The 22,363-nt window shown below is 43.0% G+C and overlaps 1 protein-coding gene across 1 annotated transcript; it reads left to right on the top strand.

Annotated features, from left to right (window-relative positions):
- The first annotated feature begins 9,002 nt into the window (after positions 1-9,002).
- Positions 9,003-21,681, top strand: MFAP5 (microfibril associated protein 5). Its single transcript, XM_058282733.2, has 10 exons — positions 9,003-9,108; positions 9,629-9,688; positions 11,346-11,381; positions 13,216-13,260; positions 13,579-13,611; positions 14,005-14,040; positions 16,338-16,367; positions 17,060-17,147; positions 18,101-18,174; positions 19,499-21,681. Exons 2-10 carry the CDS (start codon positions 9,631-9,633, stop codon positions 19,609-19,611), a joined length of 513 nt encoding a protein of 170 aa, XP_058138716.1. The 5' UTR covers positions 9,003-9,108; positions 9,629-9,630; the 3' UTR covers positions 19,612-21,681.
- Positions 21,682-22,363: the final 682 nt, after the last annotated feature.

Here is a 22,363-nt window from a genome sequence, read left to right as displayed (position 1 = left end):
ACATATGCCATTTTAGGGAGTTCTAGCCATATCCTAGGGATAATGAGGAGTCTTTAAAGGGTTTTAAGCCAGAGAGCGACTTAATCAGGTTAGTGCTTTAGAAAGACTACTCTGGTTGTTTTGTATTACGAATGGGGGTGGGAAAACATCAGAGCTGGGAGACCAGTAAGGACTCTGTTAGATTGATTGGACTGAACTGAAGTGGTGATGGAAATAATGGAGAGAATGGATGCATTCGAAAGATATTAAGGAGCTAAGAACAATAGGTTGTTTCGACAAACACTGGATACGTGTGCACATGTTGGGACTCAAGGTGAGAGAAAGAGAAATGGAAGAAACTGAGGATGGCTCAGACACATTTCAATCGGAAAGTGGGTAGAGAGCGGCACCACAGTCTCAGCCAAGTGAGGGGAGAGGCCGGAAGTGAGGATCCATTAGCTGCTGTGCTTCTGGAGCCTGAGCGGTAACATCCCAGTTTGGAAGGTGCCTCCAGATGATGGAAGTAACGACAGTCTTTCGAAAGTCACTCCTGGAAACTCGGCCTAGGGTCTGTTCTTCTAGGCAGCCCTCAGATTTTGCAAGTCATTTCATAACCTGTAATGAATCCCTTTCTGCTGAAATAACTCTGCTTTCTTTAATAAAAGCCTGACTGATTCAAGGTGCCTATTGGACAAGCAACCTGAAAGGAGCAGTTGCACATTCAGAGATGGAGCTAGTACACAGATAATCAGGCTGAGATATAGATAGAACTGGGGGTGTAAACCAAATTGTGGTAAATGAAGATATGGGAGTGGATATGATCAACCAGGGAGAGTACATCAGAAGAGAAGTGCCTGGGGGCGGAACCTTGAAAATACCAACATTTAAGCCTTAGCAGTGCAGAGGAGGAAGTGTTAAAAGAACACTGGAGTGGAGCCAAGAAAAAGAAGATATGTAACGTCACAGATACCAAGGGAGCACATTTCAAAAGGAGGGTCGGCAGGGACTGCGCTGCAGAAAACAATAAGGCTGCTCTGTGTGTGATTTTGTGCAGCAAAGTGGTCCTAGTTTTTGTTGTTGTTGTTTGTTTTTTAAAGAATTGGGGAGAGAGGTGCATTAGATTTCAGGAAAAGGCAGATACATCATTCCTGGCTTGGCACTTACCTAGCCTGTTGACAAGGCTCAATTTAACTTCAGAGGCACAGTGGTGGAGTAAAGTGTTTCTTATCTCACCTCCCACTAAGACGTGGAGTGTAGTTCCCCTCCCATTAAATTTGAACAGACCCTGTAACTTATATTGACCAACAGAACGCTAGGGATGGAGGCTGTGCAACTTCCCAGGCTGAATCTGAAGAGTTCGGCAACACCTGTGTTCCTTTCCTGGCATGCCTCGTTTCTCAGTGGCCAGTCCTGGGGAGAAGGCCAAGTGAGTCACGTGGAGAGACAGCATGCAAGAGCCGAGACTCCTGACTAACAACCCCTTCCGACTTCTCCAAGGGCACCGACCACCAACTGCTAGCCTTTTGGTGAGGCTATTTTTGATCTTTCAACTGTATCTCTGCCTGAGCCGGCACCCTATAGAGTGGAATTGCTGCCTGGTCAGCACGCAAAATCATGGAAATAGTAAGTTGTTGTTTTAAACCATTAAGAGAATTGGGGAGATGGACCTTCAAGTGGAAACATCACAGATTCATGAGGAATCAATAAAGAGTAGTTTGAAGATGTAGTGCTGTGTTACCCGTCCCATTCTCAGGACAGTGCTCATCGTCTCCCTTCACTTTTTTTTTTTTTTTTTAAAGATTTATTTATTTATTTAATTCTCCCCCTCCCCCCTCCCCCGGTTGTCTGTTCTCTGTGTCTATTTGTTGGGTCTCGTTTCTTTGTCCGCTTCTGTTGTCGTCAGCGGCACGGGGAGTGTGGGCGGCGCCATTCCTGGGCAGGCTGCACTTTCTTTCACGCCGGGCAGCTCTCCTTATGGGGCGCACTCCTTGCGTGTGGGGCTCCCTACGCGGGGGACACCCTTGCGTGGCACGGCACTCCTTGCGCGCATCAGCACTGTGCATGGGCCAGTTCCACACGGGTCAAGGAGGCCCGGGGTTTGAACCGCGGACCTCCCTGTGGTAGACGGACGCCCTAACCACTGGGCCAAGTCCGTTTTCCTCCCTTCACTCTTATACCGGAAAATGCAAGAGGTGCAGGTGACCCCACAGAATAAACAAATTCTAATTTCCTTACAATGAGATTCAGTTTTAACCATTATGAGTCATCTAACTCACCACCCTACCTCTAGGAATATATCAATGCCAAGTCACTACGATAAAAAGTCTGTCTCCAAAGAAAAAATTTCCATAGCTTTCCTAAATCAGGAAATTACATTCCAAGATTTAAATTCAGCTCCAAATTTAATTACTTTAAATTCAGCTCCAAAATAAATTCATTTTTATTCAGTCCTACCTTTTGTGGAAGTGGTAAATATAAACGTACCAAATTCATCAAAATAGTATACATTTAATTATTTTTTTAAAGATTTATTTTTTTGTTTCTCTCCCTTCCCTGCCTCCCACCCCCCATTGTCTGCTCTCTGTGTCCATTCACTATGTGTTCTTCTGTGTCTGTTTGCATTGCTGTCAGCGGCACCGTGAATCTGTGTCTCTTTTTGTTGCATCATCTTGCTGTGTCAGCTCTCCATGTGTGCTGCCATCACTCCTGGGCAGGCTGTGCTTTTTTTGCACAGGGTGGCTCTCCTTAAGGGGCACATTCCTTGCGCTTGGGGCTCCCCTACGTGGGGGACACCCCTGTGTGGCACGGCACTCCTTGTATGCATCAGCACTGAGCGTGGGCCAGCTGCACACGAGTCAAGGAGGCCCGGGGTTTGAACTGTGGACCTCCCATGTGGTAGGCAGAGGCTCTATCCATTGAGCCAAATCCGCTTCCCAAAATAGTATACATTTAAATATTATTAAACTTGTACTTCAGATTTCTCTTCCAGCAGCAGAATAATTTAAATTTCTGTAGTTTTTTCTTTTTTTTCTTCTTCTTTATTTTCATTTAAATATTACATTAAAAAATATGAGGTCCCCATATACCCCCCACACCCCTCACCCCATTCCTCCCACATCAACATCTTCCATCATCGTGGCACATTCACTGCACCTGGTGAATACATTCTGGAGCGCTGCTGCACCACATGGACAGTGGTCTACATTGTAGTCTACCCTCTCCCCCAGTCCACCCAGTGGGCCATGGCAGGACACACAATGTCTAGCATCTGTCCATGCAACACCACCCAGGACAACTTCAAATCCTGAAAATTCCCCCACATCATATCTCTTCTTCCCTCTCCTTACCATCAGCAGCTACCGTGGCCACTTTCTCCACATCAATGCTACAGTTTCTTCCATTACTAATCACAATATTTCAACAGCAGAACACCAGTAAGTCCACTTTAATCCATACTCTATGACTCTATCCTGTGGACCCTGGGATGGTTATGTCCAGGCCCCCTCTACATCAAGAGTGGGCTTAGATTCCACATGGATGATAGATGAAATTCTCCTGCTTGCAGATGTAGGCACTCTTGGCTCCCTGGTGTGGTGGTTGACCTTCACCTCCCTGTTAGCTGGCCAGGGTAAGTCCAATAAACCAGGAGGTAGGAGTTGCAAGTCTGCTGAGGCTCAGGGCCTGGCTGTCACATGGATGGTCCAGAGATTCAGGTCTTCTGAATATACACCAACCCCAATGCCAACCACAGGTCTGGTAAAAGTAACAGGAGAGGCATGTGTAGAAAGGTCATATCTGAGTCCATTTCTGTCACACTCAGGAACACAAACTCCAAAGTAGGGCCACCTTACATGGCACTGAACTCCAGAGCCATCTGCCATGACCATAGAATCTGTGGGTCTCTGTAGCCCTCAGGAGAATTAGTACCTGGGTTTCTATCTATTTTGGTTGTCTCTGGTACCCTGCTGAAGCGTGCATAAGCGTTACCCCGCTGATGAACTCATGACTCTTTTTTGGAGACTCATAGCCATATAAACTCATTTGTCCTTTCCATTTCCCCCTTTTATCCAAAGTCAAAAAGCAGTTTTTAATACCTGATATTACATGTAGGCTGAGATATTCTGCTGTAGTTTTTTTTTTATAAACTGGGTTTTCTACATTTCAGGTGAGTTATAGTAGTAGATGATATAAAGTCTGTGGTTTCTACAGTTTTTCTTCAATTCACTTCCTTTTTTCTCTCCTTCCCTCTTTTCCTCCTTCCTCTCTGTGTGTCTCCCTTCTTTTCTGTCCCTCTTCCTGTATCTCCTCTTTTATTCATCTCCTTCCTTTTATTTGTTTTCCTATGAAATGTACTAATTTTGAAAGGAGGTATAGAATTAATGTGGCATAATCATACTTATGTTTTAGCATAGTGCCTACCACGTGGTAAATACTCCATAAACATTAACTGTTATTCCTAATAGTTTCTATTAATAGCTAAAATATTATAATAACTACTTTATTATGGTGTTTCATATTAATATATCAGTCTCCATGTGGTTTTTGAAAGGCCTCAGTTTGCTGAATGTTGGCCAGTGACAATAGTTCCTTTCTGTTGTACCTCACCAGTAGCATCTAGCTTTTTTCAGATCAAGAGAGTGAGAGAAACCTCCCAAGTTGGAAGCCTCAGTTTTTTTGTAACCTAATCTGGGAAGTTACACCGCATTACCTCTGCTGTATTCTATTTGCTTAGAAGTAGTCCAGCCCACATTCAAGGGGAAGAGATTATACAAGTTGGCAAAGACATGGAGGTGAGGATCATTGGACCTTTTTATTTTTTTATTTTTTCCAAGCTTTGTACAAATTTAATTTGTATATATACATAATTCCAAATAATTTAACATTGGACCTTTTTAGAGAATGTTTAGAACATAGATAAAAAGTACACTTATAAATGTACTGAAATAACTAATGATTATAATAGCCATTATTATTATTACTTTTTAAAGATTTATTTTTCATTTCTCTCTCCTTCCCCCCCACCCCAGTTGTCTGCTCTCTGTGTCCATTCACTGTGTGTTCTTCTGTGTCCGCTTGTATTCTTGTCAGCAGCACCTGGAATCTGTGTCTCTTTTTGTTGCATCATCTTGCTGCATCAGCTCTCCATGTGTGCGGTGCCATTCCTGGGCAGCTGCACTTTTTTTGCGCTGGGCAACATTCCTTATGGGGCGCGCTCCTTGTGCATGGGGCTCCCCTTTGCGGGGGGCACCCCTGCATGGCACAGCACGCCTTGCACACATCAGCACTGCGCGTGGGCCAGCTCACCACATGGGTCGGGAGGCCCTGGGTTTGAACCCTGGACCTCCCATGTGGTAGGAAGACACCCTATCCGTTGGGCCAAATCTGCTTCCCAATAGACATTATTATTAATAGTCATGTATATTGCACTTTTCTGTTTTTTTTTTCTTCCATACAAATTACAAAATCCCTCCCTTTCTTCATCCTCCTCCTCCTCCTCTTCCTCCCTTCTTCTCCCTTCTCCTTTCTCTCTTCTCCTTCTCCTTCTCCTGGCAGGTGGAATGAGAAGATGGAGATTTCCCTTCCATTAATGAATTTCTAGTATTTGTCCAATTTTGTTTCTCTGTAGCCAGCTGTTGTTTGTTTTTTTTTCCAGAAACTTTAACAGATTCCTGAACCTGGATCAACCATTTTATATCCACATACTCAAGAAAATATGGATGTAACAGTATAAGATCAACAGCACTATCAGAAAATTCACACAAAGCAAAATGGTGAGACAGTTGCACTAATTATTCGTAGATATCAGTTACATATGTTGGCATGCACTGATTTTATATCCTTTGTTTTGCCCAATTTCTCTATCCTCAGGTGACCTATTTCTTTTCAATCTATCCCCCTCATAACACGTCGACATTGTTTAGATGTCTACTCACTCATATCCTCAAACTGATTATCACTCTAGAACTTGATCCTCCACTCTGCATTTGACTCAGCTTTTGATTGTTCATATCTTGGAAATGGGAAGTTACTAGATCAAGTCCTCATCTTGGTTTAATTCAATTCACCGGTACTTACGTGCTAACCATTATGTCAGTTAGAGATGAGTAACACCTAGCTTCTGCCATCAGAAGAAACTCAACCTAATAGGGATTAAAGATGTGTGAAAGAAAGAAAGTTCAATAAATTTGATGGTGTAAGTATACAAAGGAAGAGCGGGAATTCAGTAGAGGGAACGATTAACTCTTCAGAGGTAAAAGGGCCCAGAAAAGGTTTCTGGGAAGAGACAATATGTAACCTTCTGGCGGACAAATGCAATCCACAGCGGCATGAACAAAAGTATACTGTAGTGGGTGGGGGCTACTGAGAAGCAGGAAGTTTCCCCTTTCCCAAGTTATCTGAGGATACGTGTCTCCTGGCTCCTAACGCCTGCTGTAAGTCTGTCTTTTGAGTTTGGCTGTTGTTTGATTGCTTCATTCTTCTCCACACATTGCTCCCTCCCTTCCTCCATCCCCACCCCATGTAGCCCTCCTCCCTTCCATTCCTTCCTTTTATGGGAATCTTTGTGTGTGTTTAGCCCCTGGGTTTAATTTAGTTGGTTTGGACTGTAATAATAACGTTTCTGTACATTTGCCCAGAGGCCTTCAGCCAATGGGTGTATTCTTTGCAGGCCAATAAACAGATGGATGAAGTCAGCCTGCTGTCTTGCATCTCTGCCTCCCCTCTCTTTCTTCCCACTTTACCCATCTTCCACTGATTAGGGACCTTTTCCAAAAACTAAAATTTTCCTGGGGAGCCCAGACATAAAAGTAATTTCTTCACCTGCGAGTTGATTTCAGGGCAGGCTTTCCTTTTGCTGGTGAATGTGTTGTCTACCCCCAGGAGATCCGCCAGTGTAGGGTGGGAGTGTGGGCTGCTGGCCAGGGCGCCCCTCCCCAGTGCTGGGAGCACCTCAGGAGATGATGGGCTAACTTCCCTAGATGGCGTTTGCTCATTTCTGACCATCGGGGCGATTTGGCTTGACGAGATTAAGAGATGACCAACTGCTGGTGTAATAGGAGGGTGACTGACCAAATGACCTGCGGGAAGTAAGTATGAGGCTCTCTAAGCCTAGGCTTCTGAACAAAATGGGGATCTGTGCTAAAAGAAGAAATTAACCAAACTACCTTGAACTCTACTGCCTTCTTGAAAGCCTCTGCCCAGCAACAATATATGTTGTATCTGCTCTTCCGCCAGTTCCTGCCTGGCGCCTCTCCTTTTCTTCTGCGGTGATGCCCCCCGCCCCGGCCTCTCTTCGGCCTTGCTCTGAACATTCTGTTCCCATTTTCCCTGCTCTAGCTTCAGACTCTCCCTAAGACCCCAGGAGAGCGCCCCCTCCCACCGCCTGGGGAGGCGGCCTTCCTAAACTGGAGTCTCTAGCGAGGCCAGCAGGGTTGAGGTCATTGCTCTCCCTGCCAAATGACTGGCCCGGGTTCAGTTTCTCCATCTGTCTGTACTTCATGGAAAACATGATTGTTGCTCTAAGCTCGATTCTGTGCCCTGCCTTAGCACTGCTTTGCATCTGCCTTTCTGTTGGCCCTCCCCCACTCCCTGCCTTTTCTTTCCCTGACTCTCCCCAGACTGGAATCACATCTGTTTTCCAGTCTCTGCCATCTCACAGTGGAGTACATGGAAGAAGAATGAGTTCTGGGCCAGGCAGATCAGGAAGAGCTGTGTTTTATACTCAGATTCATTTTGAAGACTGACCAGAATCCATGTATCTCAGAGATGGGGCACGTCCAGCTTCCTAAGAGGGAACAGGAGCTGCTTAGGAAGTGCTGTTTCTAGCACTCCTGGACAGCTAGCTGGCTTACTCTCCCTCCCTCCCTCCCTCCTTTCTTCTCTTCCTCTCTTTCTTCTCTCCATTTTGTCATTCATTCTTTATCTTTCTTTCAGGCTGCAATCTATGAATGCTATCTGCTCTTTGTCTACCTATACTCTTCTTTTGCCCACCAGTGAAATGCACAATGCAGACTGAGGGAACAAACTGATAACTTGAAATCTGCATATATCTACTGGGCATAAAATCAACCATTCCTCAGATTTAAGAGTTTCTAATTCAAGTTTATTCCCTCCAACGCAGAGATGTTTTAGGGTCTAATCCTTAGGAACTTGATGAATAAAAGCAAATAGTCTTTAAGACTCCTGGATCAGAGAAAGTGTTGTCTACATACTACATGATCTGAGGTAAAGGACTAAAGGAGAATAAGGCAAGCAGAATGAACTTGGCACCCAGTTTTGTTTTATTTTCTTTTGTTTTTTTGAGCATCTGATGGCATTTTGTTCTTAATATTTCAGAAACCAAGTTCAGCTTAAGTCTAAACAAACATCAAAGACAGAATAAACCTGGCATCCCCCCCATAGAGCTGCTACACCTTTGAAAAGGATCTGAGGGTACTACATTCCTCAGCTTTCCCCTAACCCTGAGACAGCCAGCCTTTCTCTTAGAAAAAGCTCATATGTTGTCTGTGTTTGCTTGGGCATAGGATTAAGCAGGAATCCAAGGAGGGGTGGGGAACTAAGAAGAGTCTGAGTGTGTGGATCGAGAGAAAAAGATGAGGAAAGAGAAATACAGAGACGTAGAGGAATTTGTTGAAGAGATGAATATCAAAAAAGAACGTGAAAAAGGGGGGTGAAGATCTCTCACTGAAGAGAGCCAGATAGATAGAAACAGCCTAGTGATGTGCAGTAAAACACACCAATAGGGAGGAAGGAACCCGAGGGAAAAGAGGGGGCAGGGGCCAGATCTTGAGAGGGAAATTAGGCTGTTGGCAGAAAGGCATCTATGAGCCTGGACAAGCCCAGTGGGGCGCAGCAGTATCTCACCAGTGTGGTCATAACCTTGGGAACGAGGGTGGGGGCGACCAAACCCTCAGTCCTTTTTCTTTCCATCCAATTGTAACTGATTCTATTCCTCCCGCCTGGCTTTCCCTCTCTCCCTCATTGTTTCAGATTAGGTCAAATTTGAAGTCCTTTCCAGGGAGTGGCCCTATTCATCTTATTTTCTAGCCAAAGTAGGAAGAGCGTGAGAAGGAGAGAGACTCCGTTTCAAGAGCCAAACGACTCGGTGGAAAGAGCAGAGCACCGTAGACAGTGAGTAGTTTGTATAAAACTCTAAATTGACAGAGGAGGTGTGTGTGTTTGCATGCCTGCATGTGTGTGTTGAGGGACAGGAGAGGGGCAACGGGGAATGTCCCTGAATGTAGAACTGAGCAGATTTCCCTCTCCTCCAGTCTCCATGTAATTCAAATGAAAAGAGTCACCAGGGTGGGCAGAAGACATCAAGAAGGCACATATAGCAACAAGGAAGGTTAGACACTAGGAGAGAAATAGGCCACAGGGTCGGAGCAAGCACAGACTGATTAGAATTTAAACATTTCTCTGAGTTGGTAGAAAAGAGTAATGAGAGGAAGAATAATGCAAGAATAGAACTTGATGTAGAAATAAATGCTGGGTGGAAGATGAGAAGGCAAAAAGAGAAAGGGTTTGTGTCAGAAGGAGAATTTGGAAAGCTCCTGGGCAAACAAAGAGACGAGACCCGAGCGGTCCCCTTCCCTGGAACGGAAATTCTGATGTGTCTTACACTCTCTTCTCTACCCACAATCCCTGTTAGATATGCTCTTCTTGGGACCCAAGATGCTGCTGTTTCTCACTGCACTCATCATCCCCTCTGGTGAGTCCCTATCTCTATTTTAATTTTTTTGAAGTACCCGGGCGGGGGAATGAACCCAGGACCTCGTATGTGGGAAGCTGGTGCTCAACCACTGAGCCACATTGGTTCCCCTACTTGGTTTTTACATTTTTTTTTCTTAATTTCTCTCTACTCCCCCCGCCCCCACCCCATTTGTCTGGTCTCTGTGTCTATTCACTGTGTGTTCTTCTTTGTCCGCTTCTATTGTTGTCAGCGGCATGGAAATCTGTGTCTCTTTTTGTTGCATCATCTTGTTGTGTCAGCTCTCCGTGTGTGCGGCGCCATTCCTGGGCAGGCTGCACTTTCTTTCGCGCTGGGTGGCTCTCCTTACAGGGCGCATTCCTTGCGCAGGAGGCTCCTCTACGCGGGGACACCCCTGTGGAGCAGGGCACTCCTTGCACGCATCAGCACTGCGCATGGGCCAGCTCCACACGGGTCAAGAAGGCCTGGGGTTTGAACCGTGGACCTCCCATGTGGTAGATGGAAGCCCTAACCACTGGCCAAGTCCACTTCCCTTTACATTTGTTTTCGCTTTTTGTTTGTTTCCATCTTCTTTAGGAGGCCCTGGGAACCGAACCCCAGACCTCCCCTATGGGAAGCAGGTGCTCAACTGCTTGAGCCACATCCGCTCCCTCTATTCTAACATTCCCTAAAATGCCAGCTCTTCAGCTGTACATGTGGGTGGGGATGTGTGTGTCAGACAGGTGTTGCAAGGAGGTTCCAGGGAAATGGGAGGAGAGAAGCTTGCTATTGATCCCTAGGATTGCTATCAGAGAGAAGAAAAGAATAAATTTTATGTCAAAGGAGAAAAGGCAGGGATGTGAATAGACATGGCCTCAGACTTGGGAAAGGTTTCCTGACAGTTATGAAACTAAGACACACAAATGCACATAACCAAGAGCCACACCCACAAATATATAAGTAAACATACATAGCACAAGAAGAAGCAGCTGGTATACACATGCGTGCAAACCAAGAGAGCCTACCTAAGAAGAAACTGGACCAAATTTAAATGCTGAGGGAGGGAAAACAGGGGGTGTATTTACACTAACACCTAACAAACACTTGCACCCTCATGCACGCAACATATATGTGCCACACGTACACACAAAAGTAAAATGATCTTCACGGATTTCACAGAAGATCGATATAAGATTGGCCACAGAAAGTGAATCTCAGATTTTAAGAAAACCTACTTTCTTTTCTTTTCTCATTCAGTCTGACATAGACTGTGAGAACACAGTTGCTCTGCCTCATTCAGGAGTGTGGCTAGTGGGGGAGCTGTGGCTAGAGGGCCAGTGCACACTAGAAAGGCTGCTGGTCCTCTCGGTGGAAGAGGCCCCTGTGCCTCCTGCTTGGGACGGAGGGCCAAAGGCAGCCTGAGTTAGGGCAGAGCAGCGCAGGGCTTTATTCCCACGGACGTCTGGTCTTTCTTCTTGAGTGCGTCTCTTCCAGCCAGGTTTGTGTGGAGCACTAATGGTCTGAGTAATTTTTTTTTTGTCTTGAGCTATAAAGGAGTAAAACCACAGAAAGAGAAAGTACTGCTGTGTTTTCCATTATGTTCTGGGATGTCCTGTAAAAAGGTTATGTGGTCTGGAGCTGGAGTAAATCAATCCCTTTTCTTCTTCCTTTGGTACAGACTGGATAACTCTCCAGGTCAATGCTCAGCGAGGAGGTAAGTGAAACCTAGGATTTGGGCTTTCTTGGGGTTCTTATTAGGATAATGTGAATGAAGCATCAAAGAATCTGCAATGTGCCACAAGATAGACTGCCAAGGTCTGTTGGTTTCCACAATCTCCTATTACCTCCCCATTCATAAAAACCTTCTTGTCTGTTTTTTACCATTAGAATACCTTTACCAAGACCTCTTATGACCACTGCTCGCTTCTACTCCATCTGTATATATCTTAACTCACTCAGAAAATGCCCACTAATCCTTGCGGAAAGCATGTTTCTACCCATGTAAGAAATCATTTAAGTAGTACAGTGAAAGTGTGACACATCTGGACAGAAGCCAGAAGTTTTGGCTCCTAAAGGACCACTTCCTTCAGCTTGATGAAGGAAACCTTGTAGAACAACTCCACCCTGCCTCAAAAAAATTCAACATAATTATAACTTAACTGTTGCTTTTCCTAGCCCACGAGAGCTCTGCAATCCATTAATGGTCATAAATCAGTGTATTGGGACACAAGTGGTATTATTTTTGTCTTTTTAAAAAAAATTGAATTAGAATAGAGTAAAATAAATATAATGGAAAACACTACATGTACATTGCAAGAATAAAGGATTTTATAAAAATTGTTAGTTTTACATATATGTGTACTGGGGCACAGGACAAAAACTATTTCTTACTGTAGGTCCTTGTACATAGAAATAAAAATTTCTTTTTTTACCTAGCGTTGTTTCTGAAACTCGATCAGATTTCAGTAAGAGAAAAATGAAAAATCTGAATTCATCTTTCTGAACAGGTTAAAGTCCAGTCAGGTTTTATAATTTGGGATGCATTTTTAGCAGGAACATTATGAAATATGATGAAAATGTTTCCTTAAGATTCCTTTTCAGAGACTAGTCTATGACTTCTAGATAAAGAAATTTATATGGTGATAGCTCATGGAAAAGGTTGGTAAACTGAGGTAAATACAGAAAAGTAGTTCTCTGCCCTGAGAGGCCAAGGAGAAGCAAGCATGTTCTCAGACCGCCTGTCCCCTGTGCTTCACTCCTGTTTCTGTGAGGCTGGGCGGGAACAGAGCTGGGCAGGATTAGGCTAGAGCGAATGATTCAGGTCAGTGATTTTTCAAATATCCTGAGGTACTGGAACAGGCTTGGATTCTTTTGATCAAAATTTGTTCAAAAAGAAGGAACCATATGCAAAGTATTAAAAGTAAAGATGTTCTTTGGTCAGAGCTGATGATTTTCTATCTGGAATTTTTAAAAAATGGAGGTGTGAATTAAGCAGGAGAAACTCCTACAAATGCCTTATTTGTATTTCACCTCCCCTATATTTATCAGTAATTCTGTTATCCTTTATAAAATATTGATTCTCCCCAGATTCAAAGTTAACATTTAGAATGTGAAATTTTACACACCCCACACACCACGAAAAGTCAAAGCAAAGTATGTGAATATGCTGACACCTAGTGGATAAAATAGATTATGAGTAAAAGCAGTTTACAGTGTAGGATAATTACAGATAGAACATTTGCTAAATATTTAAATGCACACACTGCTTTGTTGTATTGTTGTTGTTTTTTTTTAAGATTTATTTATTCACTCCCCACTCCCCCTCTCTGCTTAATCAGGCAAACAAAAGAAACAGGATAGTCTAGGCACTAGGCAAGTACAATGTTTGAGTTACAGGAAAAAGACTTAGGGTGGGGAGGCCAGCATGAACAGTCGTGGGCTACGTGGGACGTGTTGGGTTGTGTACTCAACAGTTTCACTTATTGGGAATGCAAGAGAGGGAGCAGGACAGGGAATGTCAGAAAATGTTTCCTGATTTTTATTTTCAGATGATGTGACTCAAGTGACTCCAGAAACATTTACAGAAGACCCCAGTAAGCATTACCTTTTTTGCCCATTTGCTTGTTTTTTATTGGGGATAGAAGGATTGAGGAGGCTGTCCATGCAAATGAAAATAAGGACTGGAGAAGCGATTGATGGGCACCCGGCTGCACAGAGCTCCCTTTTACGCAGCACCTACTCTTTAAATATGTTCATCCTTTCTGTCTCTTCCATTTCCTTCTGTGGTAGCCCCTATATTTGCCCAAAAGCCCTGCTTTGACTTCAGTTTTTAAATAATCACCTCCTGATCCTTCTCCCTTTTGCTCCTTTTCCTAACTGCATTTTTCATTCCCTGTTTCGTATCTTCTCAGATCTCGTGAATGATCCTCCTACAGATGAAACAGGTAAGTTTTACTGCAGTTCTGAAGAAATGGTACGATTCTTGCTAACACTCACAGCTCTGGAATTAATCTGATAATATTATCTCTAGGAGAGGGATTAAGGTTGTGGGAGTATTGTTCAGTGATGGTAGAATAAAAGGAAAGAGGACTTTTAGCCCTCTAGGAAGAGGGAACGAAGTGAGCTAATCTCTAAAATAAGGCCTCGATAATAAGGGCTTCTAGACATTGGTGTAATGTCGATAGAAGCGATGTTCTTCAGTAAATATTTGCAATTACTTCCAGTAATTTTACTCCCTTGGACAAAATACATGAGCCCAAATAGTCTCCCTTTTCCTTCTCTGCCTTCCGCCTTCGAATTCCAAGCCCCCCTCACACCCGCTGTTTTGTCTCTTTCAGTTCTGGCTGATATCGCGCCTTCCACAGATGACCTGGGTGAGTTCAGATCGGGGATCCCAGGGACACCAGAGCCATCTGGACTCTCCCCAGAGCCCACTAGGGAAGGCAGTGCGGTGGGTGAAGGATTCTAAAGAGACAGGAGTACAGACTACATTTTGAGCCCCAAAAGTGCAGAAACTGTGCTAGGTGTTTGATACACAACATACCAAGGTGTGGTCTTTCTTTCAGTGATTTCAAGACCGGGTGGGGTAAGGGAGAGACAAATGGATAATGTCTGGGACGACTTTCTAGAAGAAGTAATGTTGAAAGAATTGGAGTTAAGGCAGGCAGCCAAGAGGGGTTGGGCATTCCGCCAGAGGGGACAACAAATGCAAAGGTAGGAAAGCAAAATGGAGCTGGATACATTGGGGAAACCGATTGGAAAGGCTAGAGAAAAGCCTACAAGTGGGGAGATTTGAGAAACTAGAAAAGCTGCATTATTTTAACAAATATTTATTGAAATCCTGTCATGTGCCAGGCATTATCCTAGGTACCAGGGATATAAAAGTGAACAAAACTGATTTTCTTCCACTAGTCTTTTTTGCCTAATAGACAAGATAGACAAGTGAAAAGATCAATTTATTCAGTGTACCAAAATGCACCCAATTGGTGAAAGCAGAAGAAGCTATGAAAACACATGGAAAGAGGCATCCACTAAATTCAGCATTAGGGATTAGGAAAGACTGATCCTGGAGAGCTCATTAACTAAGCTGCTTCCTGAAAGACAAGGAGAAATTAACCAGCTGAATAGAAGGGGAAGAATTTTTCAGGTGAAGAAAACAATATGAGCAAAGGCTTAGGATGGAAATGAAAGCCAAGTGAAAAGGGTTTACGCAGGGGTTGGTTCTAATCAGATTTGTGCCTTGGAAGGATCACTCTTGCTGGTAACATGGAGAATGGATTTAGCTGGGATAACCTTGAACCTAGAAAACCAGTGAAACGTTGTCATAGTAGTCCCAATAAAATATAATTGCCTGAATCAAGATGGAGGCAGTGGGAATTGAACATGTGCTCTAAGGGAGAGGGGATTGTTGAAATGATGGCCAGATTTCTGGATGTGGCTATTGAGTCGGTGCTGGTACAATTCACTAAAGAATTTGAAGGGAAGGATAATTACCTGTCAACTTAAGACATGTTGAATTTGAAGGCTCTTTGAAAAATCCAAGAACTTTTTCTTAAAAAGTAATTGGGGAAAGTGGATGTGGCTCAACTGATAGAACATCCGCCTACCATATGGAGGGTCCAGGGTTTGGTGCCCAGGGTCTTCTGACCCATGTTGTGAGCTGGCCCACGCGCAGTGCTGGTGCATGCAAGGAGTGCCCTGCCACACAGGGGTGTCTCCTGCGTAGGGGAGTCCCACGCACAGGAAATGTGCCCCGCAAGGAGAGCCGCCCTGCCCAAGAAAAGGGCAGCCCACTGAGGAGTGGCACCGCACACATGGAGAGCTGACAAGCAAGATGATGCAACAAAAAGAGACACAGATTCCTGGTGCTATCTGACAAGAATGCAAGCAGACCCAGAAGAACACACAGTTAATGGACACAGAGAGTAGACAACTCAGGGGTGGGGGGGTGGGGGGAAGAGAAGCCTGGGCTAGATATGTATCAACATATAAACCAGCAATTGAAATCATGGAGTAGATGAGATCACCTTGCATACTTCCTAGCAGCCTATCAGTTACTCTTCCAATGGCATTTTCTAGGTAACTTTCCTGATTGATCTATTTCCTCAGCATTCATGTAACTCTACCTGTTCTCCATTTGCAAACTAGACCCATTTTTAACATGCCCCTAGTTTAGGTTTGGCCATTGCTGTGACCTTCACTATCCTTTACCCAACAATTACCCATGACGATGTACCTAATCTACAGAGAAGAATTTTTCTCTTGTGAGGGAGGATCTCCTGTAAGATGTTAAATATATATATATAAAATAATTCCTTCTCTCCTTAGTACTAGGGTGAAGCTCTTCTGGGCATATGGCTATCTGCTTGTGTTCCTATTAAATTTGCTCCTTTTCAACAAGACAAAGATACTCATAGTGCAGTGAATTTCTGGGAGAAAGAGGAAAGGCTAAATCAGATTTTCCATCCTAACACCTAAATCTCTTCAGTTTTATGGCTCAAAACAGCTCATCACGGGTTCTTTTAGAAACTGCTAAAAGTTATTAACTTGTTCTCTCTTCACGGGGACCCCAAGTGGGTTCTGAATGAAGCAACATGACAGATACAGACAACATGACAGATACATTGACTTCTGGAGCTAGTAATAACTCAGCAAAATTTCTGCTTTTCAGCTTTGCCCAATGACAAAAACACCACTGCAGGTATGATTGCTTCCTGCATGTCTTTTTCTTAAGCTTTTTTTTCCTTCCCTTGACTTCTTTATTGCCTTCTTCCTTGGAGGATTGGAGGATGCTTGGTACATCAAGTTTACTTTCAATTCTTTTTCAAGGAGTATTTTTGCTTTCCCCACTTCTTTATGAGCTCTTCTCCTGAAAGTCATGGGAAAGAGATGGGATTGCTGCTGCATGGTCCTGAAACAGCCCCTGTTTGATAGATGTGGCTATTTGTGTCTTTATTTGGTGGTTTGTGGGTTGGGAAATGAAATCAATTTGGCTGTGAGGACTCAAAATTACCATAGATGTCAAGGTTGAAGCTACTTTCCCTAATTGTAGGGACCCACCCATGAATTTGCATCCTCCAAATCCAATCATCAGCATTTCAATTTGATGTTTCATATTGCCTCCTGGATAATCCTAGGACTTTTTACTAGAAGAGCTCTTAGAAATTATTTTATCCCACTTTGCTTCCAGGTAGGGAGCATCTAAATTTCATTTTTGCCAATTTCCTCTTGCTCTATTTTGATGAGCAAGAAAGAAATGCTCCAATTTACAGTGATTCTCTGTAGACACTACTATATATTTTTTCCCATTCTATCTCCCCTTCCCCTTCACTGTAACCATTGTTTATGCCTCTCTATTGAGATCTCTCTATTTTTTGTGTTGGTCTTTTTCAGAGTGCCGGGATGAGAAATTTCCTTGCACAAGACTCTACTCTGTACATCGACCAGTCAAGCAATGCATTCATCAGTTATGCTTCACCAGGTAAGAGATCCCAGAATACCCAGAGAACATGTTCCATGTAGTGTTTTCATCTTACTAGCCAGTGAGCACCCGCCATGGAATTCCAGTTTTTGACTGGGCAGATGTTTTTTGTTTGTTTTTTTCAAAGATTTATTTATTTCTCCCCACCTTCTCATTGTTTGCATTTGCTATGTCTGTTTGTTGTGTGGGGGTCTTCTTTTTTTTAGGAGGCACTGGAAACTGAACCCAGGACCTCCTATGTGGGAGGGAGGCACCTAATTGCTTGAGCCACCTCTGCTTCCTGCTTTGCTGTGTCTCTCATTATGTTTTCCTACTTGTGCCTCTTGATGAGTCATCTTGTCGTGTCAGCTTGCCGCACCAACTTGTTGTGTCAACTCACCGTCTTGCTCAGCTTCTTTAGGAGGAACTGGGAACCAAACCCAGCACCTCCCATGTGGTAGGTGGGAGCTCAATCGCTTGAGCCATATCCACTTCCCAGGACAGCAGTTTTAAGCCCAACTCTCCTAGCTATTCCTGAGGGTGCCTAGTAGAACCTGGAATCTGCTTGAGTACAGAGAGCAGGATGACTGTCAAGACTAGATGCCATTACTATTAATAGAAGGCAAATGAAGCTGAGGCTGGAGGAGGGAGAGTTGTGAGGGAAATACTGGCATATTGAATTTATTACCTGATAAAAAAGGGTCTGACGCATAAGACCCAGCTATAACAGGAGAAAACAGAGGGGAGGAATATTAAACTTGATTCTAGGAGAAGGAGTATACACAGTGTCACTGAGAAAACCCTATACTTCTCTGGGGAATAAAAATCCAAAACCCTTAAGGAAATCTAAGTGGGGAGAAATGATTGGCGAAAGAGAAGAATACCAGAGTTGAAGAGACATCCTCGTCCAAGGTTAGTTCTCCCTCTCAATACCTGTTTCTGTCTCCTTGACCATGACGCTGGGACTCTGCCAGTTTACGACGTACATACATCGTCAACAAGGAGGTCTGTACTCGCTTGGTCTGTAAGGAACACGAAGTAATGAAAGGTAAGTTGATGTCTGGGTGTCTAGTGGGCAGGGATGGTTGTGAGAAAGGTATAAAGGGACCCAGTGCTAAGGGATCCACCACATTGCAGCAGCGAGGAACCAAGGCCTGACTTTAGCCCACCCTGTCAGTTTCCATAGGTCGGCGCCTCATCACGGCACTCCCCAAAAGGGATGTAAAGAAAGCACCGTGCTCAGTATACAAACACCATACTAGGGAAATTATATAGATCCCTTTCAAACTAGATCGTAACTAACGTCTCCTACACATACAGCTTTCAGGCACTGGCCCCACGGGGGATCGTTCATGGGGGTTCTAGGTGAAAAGGCCAAGTCAGCTGTTATAGATAAGAGACTCTACTAGTCATCGGCCATGTTCATAAGTCTAAAAAGAAAAAAAAAAACACAACTCACCAATTGGTAGATAGTAAGGTTTGGATAGGACTTATAAATAAACAGAATGGACATTTAGAAACTGTGGCTGTATCATAAACACAGTCCACCAAATTCAAGAATCATTAAGAGTGCTTATTGTGAAATTTCAGAGGTAGAGGAAGGCAGAAAGACTTTTTAGAGCAAAAAGCAATTACAGGGTCCAAAGTATGAGTGGTTATAGACCATGCATGGTGGGAACAGACTTACTTCTCACCTTTACCCATAGCCAGCCCCAAATGATGGCTGTGGTTGGTGGAGGCACCACAGACACTGTCACTTCTGACTCACCAGCCCGCTTGTGCTGAGGTCCTGAGTAAGAGCTGTAGTTAACTTCGCAGAAGGAAACTTGCTGCTTACCCTGCTTGGCTCTGTGCAAGCCACCTGCAAGGGAAGCACCTTGCGATTGAGGATGAGTATTTGGGACTCTAGGCACTTTCAAGCGTCTCAGGGGAGTTACTAAGGTTAGCTATTTGCACGTAGTAAACACTTAAATGTGTATTGAATGATTGGACCTCATCATTCCTATTAGAAGCATTGATTAGAAGAATTGGCAGCTAGGGTACAAAGGATCCTAACCTTTACTGACCACCTGCTATGTTTCTTATACTATGCTAGTACTTGGCACACATTACTTCATTTTAATGCTAACAACTACACTGTTGAAGTAAATACTTTAGTGCTTATTTTACGGAAAGGGAAAGTGAGTTTCAGAAAAGCTAAACTTTCTAGTAAGTAGTAAATATGTCGTTAAGTGGCAAAGCTGTGGTTCTAACTCAAATCTATTTCTTGTCCATTTTTTCACTACCACACTAGCAAACTCTTTCCCCCTTAAAACATGAGCCCTTGTTATCTTCCTTCATTTTCATTCCATCATGCTCTGCTTCTCTTCTAGACGAGCTTTGCCGGCAGATGGCTGGTCTGCCCCCAAGGCGACTCCGCCGCTCCAACTACTTCCGGCTTCCTCCCTGTGAAAATGTGGATTTGCAGAGACCCAATGGTCTGTGATGTCCAAGGAAGATCAAAGAATGAATATGTGGGTGGAAAGAAGGGAATGCTCTAGGAAAAGGGAATGTCTTGCTGAGGTAACATTGTCAGCTAATCCATAGACATTAGTATTTCCTGAACCAATCCTTTTGCAATGTTCAGCTTTTGCCCCCACTCTTTGATTTTTGACTCGAAATGGTACCATTTATCTCATTTTTCTGTATATACAATACAATAATCTATATTCTTGCACATTTTTACTGCTTCCCAATATCGTAGGCTCAACAGATAAACAATGACCATGTGGCTAACACAAAAAAATTTAACATGCAATTCAGAGAAGTTTAAACTTTCAGCTAATAATCTTTACCTTTTGAATCTGAGATAGAAATTAGAGTAGAAGATATTTTTCTTTTTTTGACTAGCCATTCATTTATTTTCAAGAGTTTTCTAGGCTAACTCCACATTCATTTACATGTTTCTCTTTATTCTTTACTATTTTGCCTGATTTTCCTAGCATTTGCCTGGCAGTCTTCTTTCTGAGAAGGGTCATGGTAATTTTTGTAGTACTAGAAAATTCTCCAAAAGAGCCAAGAAATATACAATCCTACTAGCAGTATGTTAAGAGCCAAAATGTTGTCTTTAACTCAGAGGCTGGAGCTAAAGAGAGGTGACTATGCTAGGTATGGAATTTGAACCTATGATTCCTTATCAATTTTTTTCATGCAGTTGTCCAATCTAGAAGTACAGCTGGAAAGTACATTACATGTACTTATTCATTTATGATGGTATGGAGGTTAGCCCACCTACGCAAAGCAAATTAGATACAATTATGAATAGGAATACCATTGGGTTGAGCTTCCTTGAGTTGTTGCTACTTCTTTCATCCTTGTCCCTTACCAAAGTCTGTAGAGACTGTGTGTTAAATTACTTCCAGAATGGTTTAAATTTGGGCCTAAGAAGGGAACTTGGATCTCAGTTTTAATATGTAGGCAGAAAGTTTGCCTAATGGTTAATATGAAAGAGCAAATAAAACATGACATTTTAAAAACCCACATCCCTATCCTAGCTCTGGCAGAGATCATGTGGCTTCTGATAAGTCACTTTCTCTCTTTAGGTCCTGGTTTAATTTCCCCATCTTTAAAATGAGAAGGTTAAATTTACAGTAGTTCTAATGTTTCTTTTAATTCTGTGATTCTCTGGATTTAAACACATTATTCATTTTCTTTGAAGCCCAGATGCGGTCTAATTCACAATGACCTGTGTCTGCTTTATAGGCGGAAGAAATATCCTATATTAGGACATCAGTCCACAACGTAATAGAATAAAATCCCATTATAATAAGTTACGAATCATTTATTATAGACCCTTGCTCTGAATATCTCAATATTTTTCTATAAAAGCCAGTGGAATTCAAATAGAAATTAGGGGTCTTTGAGAGAACAAAGCAAAGGCAACAATTGGATGTGTCTTTCCATTGTTCAGAAAACTAGCTACATGATAATCAGATACTTGCTGTTAAGGGACAATTAAGTTTAATGGGATTTGCACAACTGATTAAAGAGAAGTGCTAGTTTAAAAGCCCAAAGCATATAATCTCTACTCCACACGGTCTCTAGAATTAAGTGTACTCATATAAAGAAAGATAACAAATGCATATTGGGAACTCATAGGTACAGAGTTTCCAAGAATCATTCAAGAATCTTTTCATGAGCTGACTCTCCTATTGTGTGTTGAACGAGAGGTGGCATTCCCACCAGACAGCATCTCAATCCCAGAATTGTGTATAATGCAAATTAGACATTTTTTATGAAAGCACAAATTCATAATTGTACTATTAACTATAGTCCATGGTTTACCTTAGGGTTCACTGTGTTGTGCAGTTCCATGGGTGGTTGTTTTTTTTAAATTTTTATTCTAGTACCATGTCTGCAGCCTAACATTTCCCCGTTTAACCATATTCAAATATAAATTGCAGTGTTGTTAAAAGTTTTGGTAATGGATGGTAAGGATGGTAAAACAACATTGTGAATGTAATTAACAGCAAATTAAACATTTTAAAATATATTTTTTCCAATTTATTTTTCAGAAGAGTGTGATTGGTGGTTATTTCTCTTTCTTTTACCAAAATAATGGATCTTTAATGTTGAAATGCAAGGATTTGGTATAAGTATGGGTAGGCAATTTTTGAGATTGAATGTCTTCTTTGTACCTTGAAATCCTACAGTAGCTAGAACTTCATCTACTCACCTAAAGGGCTCACCCTTACTTTCTCTTCCCAAAATGAGTTGATCCTGCTCTGAGCCTAACTTTTTCCACCTTTCATTCTTATGACTGAAAAAAGATTCTCCATTCTCTTCGAATGAACACATTCTGGAAATTCAGGTGCGCACCATTCTCTCTAGAGTTCCACGTACACTTTCTCTGAGTATTCTTTTGACTCATTGGCAGATGTGCAAACCCCAGCTGGTCTCCCCACTTCTGGACCTTTCTTTTGATGACATCAGTCAGTATGTGTTGCTAGCCACAAGCTCCTCCCTACCGCACTTAGGGGTGTTCTTGGCAAAAGTTGGGTGTTCAGATACTTCACACCTAATTAGGAGCTGCAGAATGAGGAACACCAGACAAGGGCGATAGGGCGGTTGGAGAGTGAGGACAGATTTTGACATGGGGCAGGGGAGCCAGGAGGGCAGAAGGTGGGAATTCACCCATCTGCAGGAGAGGGGAATTTGGCAAGTGCGGTAAAGGCGTCCTGATGAATCTGGGCACCTAC

This window comes from Dasypus novemcinctus, chromosome 20, assembly GCF_030445035.2.
Source record: "Dasypus novemcinctus isolate mDasNov1 chromosome 20, mDasNov1.1.hap2, whole genome shotgun sequence".
NCBI lineage: Eukaryota > Metazoa > Chordata > Mammalia > Cingulata > Dasypodidae > Dasypus > Dasypus novemcinctus.
This window is presented reverse-complemented; position numbering and strand designations above follow the sequence as displayed.

What these genes read in the sequence shown, in the direction of transcription:
- MFAP5 (XM_058282733.2), top strand. Translation starts at nt 9,631, where the DNA reads ATGCTCTTCTTGGGACCCAAGATGCTGCTGTTTCTCACTGCACTCATC. An exon ending in TCCTCCTACAGATGAAACAG is followed by an intron (nt 13,612 to 14,004) that starts GTAAGTTTTACT and finishes TGTCTCTTTCAG; the next exon opens with TTCTGGCTGATATCGCGCCT. An exon ending in GGAACACGAAGTAATGAAAG is followed by an intron (nt 18,175 to 19,498) that starts GTAAGTTGATGT and finishes CTTCTCTTCTAG; the next exon opens with ACGAGCTTTGCCGGCAGATG.